Below are 14,937 nucleotides of genomic sequence, written 5' to 3'. Positions count from 1 at the left end.
CCTCATGCTGTAGAAGTCTGCGTAGACTAAAATAATTGTGTGGTGTGTCTGATAATTGTCTGACTGAAAGGCCTACTCGCAAATAACTGATAATAACAAATCCATTCAACAAAGATGTCTTTCGTGGGCACCGATTTATGTCAGATAAACCATAACTAGACAGACACAACTACAGTGCGCGAAAAGTCCCTTCTTTTATTCCTCCGCCCTCTCCTTCCATAAGGCGCCAGAGAGCCCATTGTGCGGAGTGATCTGATACGGACTACACCCAGGCTCTGCCTGCTTGCCTTGCATTGGCTTTCTTTACTGCCCGAGACTAGACGTTAGCGAACGTCGAAGTGTGGGTAAAATTGGAGACACTAAATTGACCTGTCAGCAATTTAACATTGGCTGTTCCTGGCTAATCACTGAACCTACATTTCTCAGTTCATAGGGAGCTTTATTGTCCATCAAATACTCTAATATGTCTTGGCAAAGCTACGTGGATAACCTGATGGCCGATGGCAGCTGTCAAGATTCCGCCATTGTTGGGTATACGGACGCCAAATACGTTTGGGCAGCACATGCCGGTGGTACTTTTCACAATATAACGGTAAGAAATCATAAAGAATTTGAGAAACTCAGTTTTGTAAGATACTGAAACAATTTCACTCTAGTGCAACTATTATTTGGAACACGAGTTGGGCTGAACGGGGCAGCTAACGTGCTAAATCCATTAGCGTGCTACCGCTAGCTAGCGTACCCCTTACTTGGGACCAAGACATAACGTTAGCTTAGCTTGCTAGCTAGCGGCACTAGCTCGCCAACTTACCAGTGTGCCCGCTACAAGCTAGCTAGCTAACGTGTTGCCCCATCCACCCACCCCACGCTTTGTGCACGACAATTTTCCTAGGTGCCGTTAAGGGTGCAAAGATCGGCTTGTCAGCACGTTATCGCATGTGCTGTCTCCGTCTTGTCATTAATAGCAGCTAGCTAATGAGCCGTGACCAGTTAGCGGAGTCAGCTTATATAGCCAGCTAACTTGGCGGTGTCACTGAATAGAAGTCATTGTGCTTTACGTTATCCACATAACGTTTGCTAGCTAATACTCTACCACGGCCCTGTCTTCCGTTGTGCTCGCTAGCTAATGTAGGTTAGCTTGTCTAAGCTAACTAGCTAAAAGTTACTTGTTAGGCTAGCTGCCAGCTTGTAACCTCACTAGTGTTAACTAAGTATTAATCTAACTAAAGGTTCTATTGGCTTAAGTCTTTTAGTAGGAACTAGCTAATGGTGATCCATCTAAATCGTCCCCAGAAAACTTGGATGATAGCGAGCTGGTTAGTGTGAGCAAGGGAGTAACGTTAGCTAGGCACGACTGAAGAAGCAGACACAGATAACGTGTCTAGACTATCGCCAGGTAACTAGCTGCGTCTATAGAAAGTAAAGGTTGACTTGTTGCTTCTGAAGATTGCGGTGCCTGTCTTAATTTTGTGTTAATCTTATCATCAGGTATACTTATCAAAATACCCCAAATAACCCTAACGCCCATAATCTACAACCTAAGTTATCTAATGTTAGGAACATACGTACTTGGTTCTTCAATGTCTCTGACTGGAAGCTATACATGAGTATATTATAGGGTGTAACTTAGTGGATGGAACTTTGCCCTGGGTTTATGCATGTCTCAGCTATCCATTACAAGTTGTGGAATAAATATATTTTCAGATTTGAAGCCGTGTAGCTTGATAGCCTCGTGAGACCATCCTGATTTTGCCAGTTCACATTATCAGTCTGGAAACTCTCCATAGAGATTAGTTTGTGTCAGATCAGAAAACGATCTTGCCAATCAGCGTTGGTTCTAAAGAATTTTAAATACAAACAGCTACGCTGGGTGGGTTTAGGCGTTTTAAGTTAGTAGCTCGATACAAAAAACGAGCTTGCTTTTGTGTCTGCATTAACCATGTTTCATCTCACATATTTTGTTTTTCCAGTCTCAAGAAATTGATGTAATTATTGGGAAGGACAGACAGAACTTCTTCACCAACGGGCTCACCTTGGGCCAGCAAAAGTGCTCAGTCATCAGAGACAGCCTCCAGATTGACGGCGACTGGACAATGGACATCAGGACAAAGAGCAGTGGGGGGGGGCCAACATACAACGTTTCTCTAGGAAAGGCTGGAAAAGGTAAGGGGGTGGCCAGATTTTAGATTGGGAATGAAAGGTCAATACATTCTCATAAGCAGCCTAATTATTGCAATTCTCCAAAGAAGCAGGTGATTTGTTCTCCCTCATATTGCTTTAAGTAGCTCAAAGTAAAGTGGCCTGATGCATTTGCATCGCATTGTGATACTTTGAGGCAGTACTTGTGATTGGTGTGTCTTGAAATCTGTATTTTGTAAGACACACACAAAACATCAGCAGACAACTGTCAGACAAGACACCAAGGTTTGCCAAGTCTCAAGTATATCTGCCATTGTGGTCCTCATTCATACTCATGGTGATCACCCCAGATCTTAACCTTCTTTACCTTTCATTCTGCTTTACCTAAACTGCTCCCTTTGCAAATATTGGAACTCGAGGGAAGTATAGCTTGTAAAAACAAAACTAAAACAAAGCTTCTTCCAAAGCACACACTTATTGATATTTAAAATGCCTTTATTTGAATGACTTGTGCATGACGAAGGTAAATGTAAAGACCCGAGGATGCTTTGGAATTTAGGAAGTTCCTGTACCCTGTTCTCCTCTGATATTCCTCTAGCCAAATAATGGTTCTCACCCTCTGCTATTCTGCTCCTTTTGGGATTTAGTGGTGGTCAATGATACACAGTTACTTTCTTGAGATGTATAGAGTAGTCCTTCAGACCCTTGTCGCATGAAAATTGACAGTCTTGACGGTTACCTTGCATCTGTGTGTATTCACTAGGCTAGATTCTAATGAGCAATATGGAGTTGTGCTGTGATATGAGACTTAAGTGGGCTAGTAGTTATTCAGTTTGAAAGATTTCTTTGCTGATTGACTATTTGAATGTATTCAAGGAAGGGACAGATTCTTTCTTTTTAGGTTAGAATAAATTACTCATCTTTTTTGTAGGCCTACTGATTTGATCTTTAAAGGGGCACAGCCACACTTGTTTCAGTTGATATTATTTGGATTCAATTGTGTGTTGGCCTTTTTAAAAACAGTCAGTGTAGCTGTTTCCCTACACGGAAGATGAAATCACAGATAACGCCACTGGACGTGTTTGCCCATTGAAGTTTTTCAACGATTCCGTCTTCCGTGTAGGGAAATGGCTACACTGACAGTGATTTTAAAACGTCCTACGCATAATTTAAGCATTTAATCCAAGTAATACCATCTGAAACGAGCGTGACTGCCCCTTTTAAGAGAATAAGAAGAGTATATAGCGTACAATCTTTCACAATTTAACTGTTGTTGGCCTATGTGCTCTGCAGTATGTTAAGCAAACCTACGTTTCCGTTTTATTCCTCGTCAAGCGTGTTCACCACCTCTGAAGATAATTAATTCAAGTTATCCGTTATACCAACTGCACACATCTAACTGATCACTAACATTATTTCCTCACTTTAATACCTTTCCTCTTAACATTTTCTTCTCTAAACTTTCCCTTTTCTATTTCTTCTCTTTCAGTCTTGGTTCTTGTAATGGGCAAAGAAGGGGTCCATGGAGGCGGATTGAATAAGAAGGCATACGCAATGGCAAAATACTTGAGGGATTCAGGGTTCTAGTGTCATCAAGCTTGCTTAGTTAAGATTGAGGGACAAAAAGAAGAGAAAAAAATATTGCTGTTAAGATTTCTCCTGCAAGCAGTAAAAATGTCTTGGAAACTTTGATAGCAATGAAGAGTAATGATGATGATGATGGTGGTAGTGTTGGTAAGATCCTATGTCAACTGTTGTCCCCCTCTCTTATCGGTGTGGGGTGGGAGGGGAGGGACTCTTTTCAATTTTATTCATTTCTCTTCCCCCCCCCCCCCCCCCCCCCTTGTGTGCTCCAGCATTGGTTTTAGTCATGGGAAAGGAGGGGGTCCATGGCGGACAGCTCAACAAGCAAGCATTTAACATGGCTGATTACCTGAGGAAGACCGGGAATTAAAGCAGTCTCTACCCATCCATCCACTTAGCAGTTCACTCTCAATCACCCCCATTGTATTGGCTGTATGTCCGGGATTAGTTAGAATTCAAGTATACATTGTTTCTAAACCCCCAGTCCAATTTTTATGTACACCCTATTTTTTTGTTGTATTTTATGTTATACCATGTTGTTTCGTTCCCTTGTCTCCACTCCTCTATTGCTAGAGTATTATTAACATTGTACCCAAACCTATTTCTGACACTACAATAAGAGCATGTTCACTTGAAATGCTTGAAATGTATAATTACCAAAAAATGTGCAAAAAGAAGAAAGAATTAAAATGTAATAATAAAAAAGTGTATAACAAATTTGGACTCGCCTTGTATAAACAAATATCTAGCTACTGGCAGATGATAGAAAGGGGAAGCACACCATGGCTATCATTCAATTGTGGAGATATGTCTTGGTTAGGACAATTCCTTCTGTGCATTACAAGGAGATAACAGGCTCACACTGTCTTCCTTAACTTCAGCATGTCAGGGTTTGAAAGTTGCATGCATATATTTTTAGCCCAACAGAAATTAACTGTTTCTGTACCCTTCTCATACTGGGATGTTCCAGCCAAAGTATTTTCATTCTGCCATCAAGTTACTGTTCCCATTTCCCATGCTAAATAGTCATTATTAAGTCGAGCTTTCCCTCTGGATAAGTCCTTTGCTCCACAGACATTGTGCAACCTCTCATGCTCACCACCTAAAAAGAAAAGGAAAAAAAAGTTCACATGCTTTTGCTGTTGTACTTGAATGTGGTCTTACAAGTCATTGGTGTAGTGTTGGGACATTGTTTTGAGTATAATGGCTGATCAGCATTACTGAGGTTTTCTGATAGATATTTCTCCCATGATCCTTCACTTCATCCTGAATTTTTACATGGACATTCCATCTCTTGACAGCTCAGGCATTTATCTATAATTGCCAGCTCCTGCTGTTTTACTTTTGCTGCTGAGTTCGTTTGGCAGTAAGGCAGTATAGCCTACCTACATAACCATATTTTGTCAAGTTGGAAGTTTTTTTTTTTTTATTGGACCAAGTGTTAATGTCAGTTATGGAGATTCTCAGAAATGCTTCAAAACATTGTGATGGATGATTGTTGACCTCATTTGTTTGTTGACTGTAAATTATTAGACTAATTCAGATGACTGTAAAACACTGCTTCTTTAGATGACTAAATAACACTAATTGGTTCACTGCTAACTTGCCATTAACATGAAATGGCAGCCTCAATTGACAACTGTATTCTCTAAATGAATGCATTTGACTGTATACCAAGCAATGCTGGGCTACCACCTCTTGGAATTACTTGCCTTGTGCTCTACTCATCAAAGATGTATCAGAAACTCATAGCAAGGTACTTTACAGTATATTAAAAAGAAAAAGTGAAACAACACTAATATGGGAATGGTGTTATGGGAAATGGTGTTGGTTGGAATAAGAACATTTCTAAGTGGTCTTGTATAAACTTTATGAGAAAAACTGTGTATCCTGTGCCATAACAAAGATCTGATCTGTTGCTATTTTGAGTTGGATTTTTAACTGCTGCTCCAGCGAGGAGCTCCTAATGGCACTTTTCCCAAGGAATATTTTGGCATCAGTACGCTCCAGGCTTTGTGGATTATGTACAGAATTAAAAAGTAAACTTCTCGCCGATTTGTCCTCTCCTTTATTTTGCATGTGGATTCAGTCAGAATTAAGAAATACTCATTTGAAAATAAAAGTGGGGGGGAAATGCCATGAATTAATAAAATGAACTCTTGTTTACAGACAGATCAAATAAAAATTATTCCAACCAGAAGTACATCCCTGTGTGTTTTTACTTTGAAACTAAGAAACCAATTTCGTTGTGACGTGTGTGGCTAACGACACACGAGGTGTAAGGAGTAAGGAAAATGATTTAAGGTACTCAAAGGTAATTATTCATATATTCGAGGATTGGGTAGATTGGTTTATACACTGGGGTTCGCCAAAGCAGCCAAGGGGAAAATGGACAGGCTGAGCTGAGCTGAGCGACTCAATATAATGTCACCAATTATGGCCACCCTGTAATTGTTCCTGATATACACCTGCGGAAAGGGTGTTTGATTGGTCGGTGAATATAGGCCGACTTTTACTACACTCTTCAAGTAGTGGCCGGGTACACGTGTGCAACTAATGGCGTGGATAGAGATGTGGAGACCTAGAATTCTGGTGTGCGGCCTGGTAATCGCATTGACCTCGTTATTAAGTCACTGCACCGGATTCACGGTAACAGTCTCAAAGTCATATATCGGTGTGAAACCCATGGAAAATACAACATTAACACAAGGTGTCGTAGAAATGCAGACAACCGATGATGTGCGACGTGGATGGCTTATACTTGGAGGACGAAATTTTCGGCCTATTGAAACTTTTTCCTCTGTGGATGGGGCCCTCAAATCCTCAAACGGAGCTCTGGAAATTGATGCAGATTACCAATCGGATATGGGTATGCTTTTGTATGATGTACCGATATCAGGTGTAATTGGTGGAAAGAGGGTTTATTAGCTTGTTTGAATTTAATTAGGGCTTTAATTGCTTGGTCGATTTAGTTTGGGACGAGCCTGAGCAGCTGGAGGGGAAGGTGTATGGAACAGCCAGGCCTGATAAGGCAGCGGTAGAACGCCTTATGCAGATGGAACCCACGGTGGAATGTGACGAAGACTCCATGAAATTCAGCGTCCGCGGCATGGCCTCTACACTAGGACCTCTCTTGTGTGTGGACGGAGGCAAGTAGAGATGTAGGCTACACATTAGACTATAGTGTTACCGCCCAACATTTTAGAGATGTGTATTCTTGAATTGTAGCATTGATGTGTGCTTATTCCCTACATTTTCTTAAAAGAAAATCTACAGTCGCCAATGCCCCTGTCTCTGTTGCCCGCAAGCTGTGGCTATACTGTGAGGTCAACACGGCGGGATATGACTTTTGTTGCACCATATGATGGCTGTCACGTCACTCTGGAGGTGGGTACAGTATTGACTAACTTGTTTTATAGCTCTGGTCCGCCCTGCCAGGGACCATTCATTACACCATAGACTTAAATGGACAATATTATTTTGTTACTCACCGAAGTGAAGATATTTTTCGAAAGACGAAAGCCTTTTCTCTGAGGTGGCAACAGTTGTAGCCCTCCACCTTTTTATAGAAACAGCACTTTTTGCATATAAATAGTACATATCCACCAATAACCTCTAGCCTGGCCTCAACCCTGATCATGTGGTCTCTTTCCATGATAGACAGCCTGTGAGATCACGTGATTAGGGCAGTGAAGCCAGGCTAGTGGATACCATAATGACTGATATGCACTTTTAAGTGCAAAATGTTACTACATCCATAAAAGTTGGGTGGGCTACAACTGTAGCCACCTCGGAGAAATGGATTTCATCTTTAGAAAAATGTCTTCACTTGGTGAGTAACAAAATAATATTCTCTGTAAATGTGATGTAGACTTGAGGGAAAAAAAGTCTGGCACAATGAATGGTCCCTGGCAGGGCAGTGTTCCGGGGTATAGCCCTGTATAGTAAACCAACCAGGGTTAATTGTTACAAACTGTCTTCATGATTTTTATACTTTCTCAGGAGGGTAACCATGTTCTCCCGTTGTGCTGGTTGGGGTTGCAAATGAGAATGTGCTGTCCTGCCACAAAGCCATCTCCACCCAAACCTCCTACAGTCTCCTGCTATCCTGGTGGCATGGTGGTGAAAATAAAATCTGCCACTTCAGAGGAGATCAGTGTGAAGTGTAAGTAGCCTACCTAGATCACCTGAACATGAACTGGCTGTCAATATATTGAGACCGCAGCAGATCTCATTGTTGCATGCACTCATTTGCATCTCATTTTTGCATGCAGGGAAATGAATACAAGCTTGAACTGCTTTCTAGTGAATTGAACACATTTTTAAGATGTAGGTGAAATATGTCTGTATGCTCAGCCCATATATTGATTTGAGATTGAGACCATGCAGTTCTGTGAAACTAGGAAGTAATCTGCACTTGGGAAAGCAATACTTTGAAGTTGTTTTGTCTTTTCACTTGGACATTTTATGGACCATCGCAATCTTAATAGATATTTCCCTTCTTGCAGTCAATGGCCAGTGGCACCCACTGATGACGGTATCACCCCGGTGTGGCTTCAGCGTGGTAGCTCATCCAGAGGGTGTGGTCATATCTGCCCATTATGAACCCTGTGTGGAAACCAAGGTATAAGGATCTGTATCTCGGGCTAATGTGAATATTGATTTCTGTTATTGTTAACCGTTTGTGGGTTTTATCAGCCAATCTACACTGTTTAATCATTTTTATGTATGTTTTTTTATTTATTTATTTTTAGGATGGAATGTTCTCTCTAGAAATGGCTTTTGGAGGTGAGATGAAACTGTCCTGTCCAGGTCTTCCCGACATTAACCCCTCTACCGAGATTCCAACGCCATCACGTCCTGTGGATCCTGAAACGCTCAGCAAGCCCATTCCCAGCAATCAAGGTCCTGTTAACCCTGAACCTGCTCAGCCTGTCCCTGATCCCAATTACCCAAATCCATGGGGGTTGTATCCTCCTTTTCCCAAACCTGTGCCCCATCAAGTGCCTCCGCAGACTCCAGACACCATGTATCCCGAGCCCTCTACAAGTGGATCCATTGACCCAGGCACCCAACCCTACCCAAAGCCACCCAAGCCTGCTCCTACCCGAAAGCCACCCAAGCCTGCTCCTACCCCAAAGCCACCCAAGCCTGCTCCTACCCCATCTCTCCAAAAGCCTACTGCTGCTGCGGAAGCTCCCAAGGGTCAAGTGAACGAGCTTTTCGATGATCATTTTTTTAATTTTCAGCCACAAGAGCCAGAAACCTATCCCATCCAAAAGCCTTATCCTGGTGCAGATACCCCCAAGGGTCAAGTGAACCAACCTTGGTACCCTTATCCCTTTTACCCTCAACCAGCTGAGCCACAAACTCCCACTGATGCTATCCAAAAGCCTACTCCTCCTGCAGAGGCTCCCAAAGGTGAAGTGCAACCACCTTTCTACCCTTACCCATTTTATCCGCTGCCAGAAAAGCCAGAAACCTCTCCTACCCAAAAGCCTTCACCCTCTACAGATGCCCCCAAGGGTGAAGTGCAACCGCCTTTCTACCCTTATCCATTTTATCCTCTGCCAGAAAAGCCAGAAATGTCTCCTACCCAAAAGCCTGCACCTCCTACAGATGCCCCCAAGGGTCAAGTGAACCAACCTTGGTACCCTTATCCATTTTATCCTCTGCCAGAAAAGCCAGAAACCTCTCCTACCCAAAAGCCTTCACCCTATGATGATGCCCCCAAGGGTCAAGTGAACCAACCTTGGTACCCTTATCCATTTTATCCTCTGCCAGAAAAGCCAGAAACCTCTCCTACCCAAAAGCCTGCACCTCCTACAGATGCCCCCAAGGGTCAAGTGAACCAACCTTGGTACCCTTATCCCTTTTACCCTCAACCAGCTGAGCCACAAACTCCCACTGATACTACTATCCAAATGCCTACTCCTCCTGCAGAGGCTCCCAAACGTGAAGTGCAACCACCTTTCTACCCATTTTATCCTCTGCCAGAAAAGCCAGAAACCTCTCCTACCCAAAAGCCTGCACCTCCTACAGATGTCCCCAAGGGTCAAGTGAACCAACCTTGGTACCCTTATCCCTTTTACCCTCAACCAGCTGAGCCACAAACTCCCACTGATACTACTATCCAAATGCCTACTCCTCCTGCAGAGGCTCCTGCAGAGGCTCCCAAACGTGTAGTGCAACCACCTTTCTACCCATTTTATCCTCTGCCAGAAAAGCCAGAAACCTCTCCTACCCAAAAGCCTGCACCTCCTACAGATGCCCCCAAGGGTCAAGTGAACCAACCTTGGTACCCTTATCCCTTTTACCCTCAACCAGCTGAGCCACAAACTCCCACTGATACTACTATCCAAATGCCTACTCCTCCTGCAGAGGCTCCCAAACGTGTAGTGCAACCACCTTTCTACCCATTTTATCCTCTGCCAGAAAAGCCAGAAACCTCTCCTACCCAAAAGCCTGCACCTCCTACAGATGCCCCCAAGGGTCAAGTGAACCAACCTTGGTACCCTTATCCCTTTTACCCTCAACCAGCTGAGCCACAAACTCCCACTGATACTACTATCCAAATGCCTACTCCTCCTGCAGAGGCTCCCAAACGTGAAGTGCAACCACCTTTCTACCCATTTTATCCTCTGCCAGAAAAGCCAGAAACCTCTCCTACCCAAAAGCCTTCACCCTATGATGATGCCCCCAAGGGTCAAGTGAACCAACCTTGGTACCACTATCCATTGTATCCTCAACCACCCAAGCCACAACCTCTTCCCACTCCAAAGCCTTCACTCCCCATGCCAGAGATACCTGTAACTGCTAGCCAAAAGCCCACTCCTGTCACTGGACCTCCTAATGATCAGTTGTATCCATATTTCTACCCATATCCCTCTTACCCTCAACAGCCTCAGAATCCTAAACCAGTTACAATCCCCTCAACCGATAACCAACCTCCTCCACCCTTCGAGCCTATGCCAACAGAATCTCCCAAACCAGTTAAACCAATACCAACTGTGCAACTAGAGACCCAACGTATTCCATATCCTCCTGGGTATTGTCCACCTGCCTGCCCTCCTGGATTCTCTAATTGCTGCCTTCCACAAGGCTATTGTCCACCTACCTGTCCTCCTGGATTTTCTAACTGCTGCCACCCGCCAATCTCGTTCCATCAACACTACCACCATACTGTTCCTGCAGGATCCTGGGGAGGTGGTGGGGTCCCCAATGTCCCCATCTACCCTGCAGCCCCATTCATGCCAAATTTTGGATATCTTCCAGATGGTTCATCTTTGTCTAGCCTGACTCCTAATCCAACAGAACCTGCTACAGAGGTGACGAATGAACCTGCTGCCACTCCACCTGCCACTGGAGACTCCAATAAGGCCCCTGCGCCAGAACATGCCATGGATGCATATTTTGTACCATACAACACACCTAATCAGTATGACAAGCTACCACCTATTGACTCCAGGCCCTCTAATGCTCAATTCCCTCTGGAACCTCCCAGACAACCCATTGGACAGGGTTACAACCGGCCTCCGACGTATCTTTCTGACCAGGCACCTGCCACTGACCTGTTTAGCGTCTCTGGAGCTCAACCTCATGTTAAATCTCTAAAACCCAAGACTCCTCCACCGCGAACACATGGAAAACCTCAACTACCACCTAATAAACCAGTCAAGCAACTGGGTGATGTTCTTCGAGCTTACTCTAAACGACATTCAGGCGTTAAGAAACAAAACTCCCCAGGTCAAGAAAGACCTGCACATGCATCCCCACTTTATAACCCTGCTCCCAACCGCCACTCCCCTCAGCCATTCCAACACTATTGGAAGCCCATCATGGCTCGAGGCTCTTTCCGGAAGGTTCCCATCTCTCACCTTACTCAACCCTCTTGAGGTAAAGACTGAACAAGTGGTATGTTCCTTTGTTTTTTTTCTTACCTCAACTTTCAATCTAGAAGATTCTTGACTTGACACTCTGTTCTGATTGCAGGATTGACGAACCATCCCAGCAAGTCAAATCTGAATAGATGATGGCAACCAGAGGCAGCCTTGAATCTTGACCTTTTGTCATGAATAAAATGACAGAACCAGGAAATTGCCTTGTTTTCTTTTGTCTTGGTTAACACCAAAATGTTGGAATGCCTTTGTGCTATGAATTCATTCAGTCTTGATTTTTAAACTATGCAGATGTAAAGCTGAGTATTGTTTAGTGGGTGTTGCCTACCCTCTAGTGGTGTAGGTGGAGAGGACATCTATTCAGATTCGGATTGATGACTCCTGGGCCCAGTATTTCAAAACATTTAATCTGGGTCAGAATTATCCAGATTTTGTAATCATTTTTTTGCTATCCCAGATCAAATTGATCTTGTGGGTTTTGTCCTTTTTTTTTGTTTCCATATATAATCATTCTGATCCAGATACAAGATCAGGATTGCAGTCCAAAGATATACGACATTTCATTGACAGACGTTGTTGGGAACGCACACACATGTTGGGAAGTGTAAATCAGCATATTGTTCATATTCATAAAGCTGCATTATTACGCAATACATAGGCCATACTTGCAAAATTTGGGGCTGGTTACCCATCCGTCTGGTCTAACTATTCTACCCAAAAAGGTTTGTGTAATGTGGACATATCTTGAGCCAATTTTTTTGTTGAGAAAATTATTTCTTAAGTCTCCAATTTCCACTGTCTTGTGATAGCGTTGTGGTCCAGTCGGCCCTCTCATCAGACTCACAAATAAATAAAAACATACATTGTTCATGGATACGTTGTGGATATTTGCACTCATACAAGCACCTCATGAGAATTGGGAAGTTTGTCAAGCCGAGACACAGCATCAACATCCAACTTGTGGGCGACGCTGACCTTATCATCAAACCAGGCCAGGTCCAGCCTGGCTTATGTGTGTGGCTGGCTTGTTTCTGTTCAGGACTGGTAGGACAGAAGCTAGTCATGCCACTGAAATAGCTGTGAATTGAAATGACATTAAATAATGTCTGATAAATTAAGATAGGTCTTGTCACCTGGACACATCAGTTCCAATGCTAATCCAGCACAATGAGAGTGGGATAGCCAGTTAGCTCATGAGCTCACAACTAGCAGCAGCTTCCATAACATTAATGGTAGCGGTCAGTGACTAAAGCAGTTACACTGATGATTCCTGTAACGTTAGCTATTTTGCTGCAATTGGTTCAACTTCTGTTTCTGGACAAAGGTAAGGGATAAACCCAGATAACACAAGGCTAGCGGACCTACAGCGGGTCCCCGATGGACGAGCTGGCGGACCTCCGGCCGAATCCGCTGGTGGGTTCCTGTCTATTTGCACATCGAATGGCAAGCAGACCTCTGGTGGATTATTTGCGTCAGGGACAGCGGTCCGCTAGTAATCTGAAATGCTCCCGCTATTGCTCCACCACCATTCCACCGTTAGTTTATTGTCTATATCCTAGGCCCATTGGCCCTAGGCTTATGGATTTCTATTGCTAAATTAACTTACTCTGAACATTTTTTGGGTAACCCTTCCTTTCATAGTCCCCCAATTTCTAAACATTTACCTGGGAAATACATGGAAAGTATAGCCTATATAATGAGTAATTACTGAGACACCTATACTGTAGGTATAATTTCAAAACAGGAGTATTTCAAATGTTCAATTACTGCACATAAATTCAATAACTGACATAGCACCACCAGGTAACCACATTTGTACATAGCTTCTATAACATCCAGTGACAAAAAAATCATTCACACCATGGCTTGAACCCGTGACCTTTGGCATGGGAGTCAGGCACTTTATCCACTACACCACTGAGAATCTGGAAAATGTGCAGTGTCCTAGTGTTTTCATTTTGGTGTTCTGGGACTACTGCCTCTTGTGCTGGCAACATAGAACTGCAGGTCAACAACACGACGAAGGGAAAGAGGGAAGGAAGGAGGGAGTGACAACCGGACATTTGCTATCTTTGGAGCGTGTCACCGTGCACCAAGAAGCTCGAAGTCGCGGGTTATAAGATGACCTGGCAACACTGGCGATGTCCCTCTCTGTGATGACGCCCATGCACCTGGGCCTGTTTGAGACCCCGACCAACCTCCAGCGTTTTGTCAGAATGACGGACTGACTGGACATGCAATAAGGGATGCAATTCTTAGACTATTTTTGAAGGGTTAATGTCTGATAATTGTGTCATTGTAATTAATATACAGTGTGAAAGTATGTAGGCTAGTTAATATACAGAATGAAATATAGCCTATTATTTGTGTTCGATATTTACAGCTGTTTGGGGGATTGTTTTATGGGGCCAAAATCTGTTCACTTTGCTGTACTGAAAGCCTGAATACGTAGCTTATCATTACCACCTTATCATTCGAACAGTTAAATAAATCAAGTGCAAAATATTAATAAATGTGTATACTGCATGATACAAATGTTGCATTATATGACCGATTTTAAGTTTTATTACATTTTGTTCCTGAAATCCACCCTGAATCCTTCTGCTGGGATCATGAGAATTCTGATTCTTTGGATCATCCTACTAAAAGGTTTTGAACAACTATACTGCAGGCTTGATCCAGATCAAAACCAAGATTGGATTGTGATCTAATCCGATTTCAGAATCCTTTTTTTCTTTTGAACAACCCATTTTCAAGATTTGATCCAATCCGATAGATGAAATCGAATCAGATTACTGAACAACTGGGCCCTGCCTGAAGTTTAAAAGTATTTTGGCTATTGGGTCACCAAACATCTTTCTTATGTTATTTCTTAACTTATGGTACATAACAGTACAGGACTGAGGATGGTGGTAGCTTTTGCTGCTCATGAATGTATCCCAGGGGTGTAGTGGTAAATACAGAGATAAACTCTGCACTCCACATTTTTTCCCCTCACTGATTGATAGTTGATCAGAAAACAGGTGAGTAAACTCGAGGTGAATAAACCAAGTTTACTTGGATTTACTCTCCACTACACCCCTTTATTTGTTCTATTGACATGTGCTAGATCACATTTTGGCATTGACTGGGGATATGAACTCAAAGCACTTGCTTAACTTTGACCTGTTCCATCCAAATAGTACTATTTACTCATTACTCATTGGCCAAGGTCATAAGGGTTCCTAGTTGTGTTCCACTAGGATATTGATCAGCTGCTTATACTGTAACTGAGTAGTTTCATGTCAGTGAGTTCAATGGGTTTATTCAATGAGTA

At 43.1% G+C, this 14,937-nt stretch overlaps 1 protein-coding gene across 1 annotated transcript; it reads left to right on the top strand.

The window, feature by feature from the left end:
• Positions 1 to 279: 279 nt before the first annotated feature.
• Positions 280 to 5,772, top strand: LOC311325677 (profilin-2-like). The gene is made up of 3 exons (XM_084458407.1): positions 280 to 592; positions 1,971 to 2,163; positions 3,996 to 5,772. Exons 1-3 carry the CDS (start codon positions 464 to 466, stop codon positions 4,091 to 4,093), a joined length of 420 nt encoding a protein of 139 aa, XP_084314533.1. The 5' UTR covers positions 280 to 463; the 3' UTR covers positions 4,094 to 5,772.
• The last annotated feature ends 9,165 nt before the right edge of the window (positions 5,773 to 14,937 follow it).

Source organism: Borostomias antarcticus (assembly GCF_949987555.1).
Source record: "Borostomias antarcticus genome assembly, chromosome: 24".
Classification (NCBI taxonomy): domain Eukaryota; kingdom Metazoa; phylum Chordata; class Actinopteri; order Stomiiformes; family Stomiidae; genus Borostomias; species Borostomias antarcticus.
The sequence above is the reverse complement of the archived record's forward strand: the minus strand, read 5'-3'. Positions and strand labels throughout refer to the sequence as shown.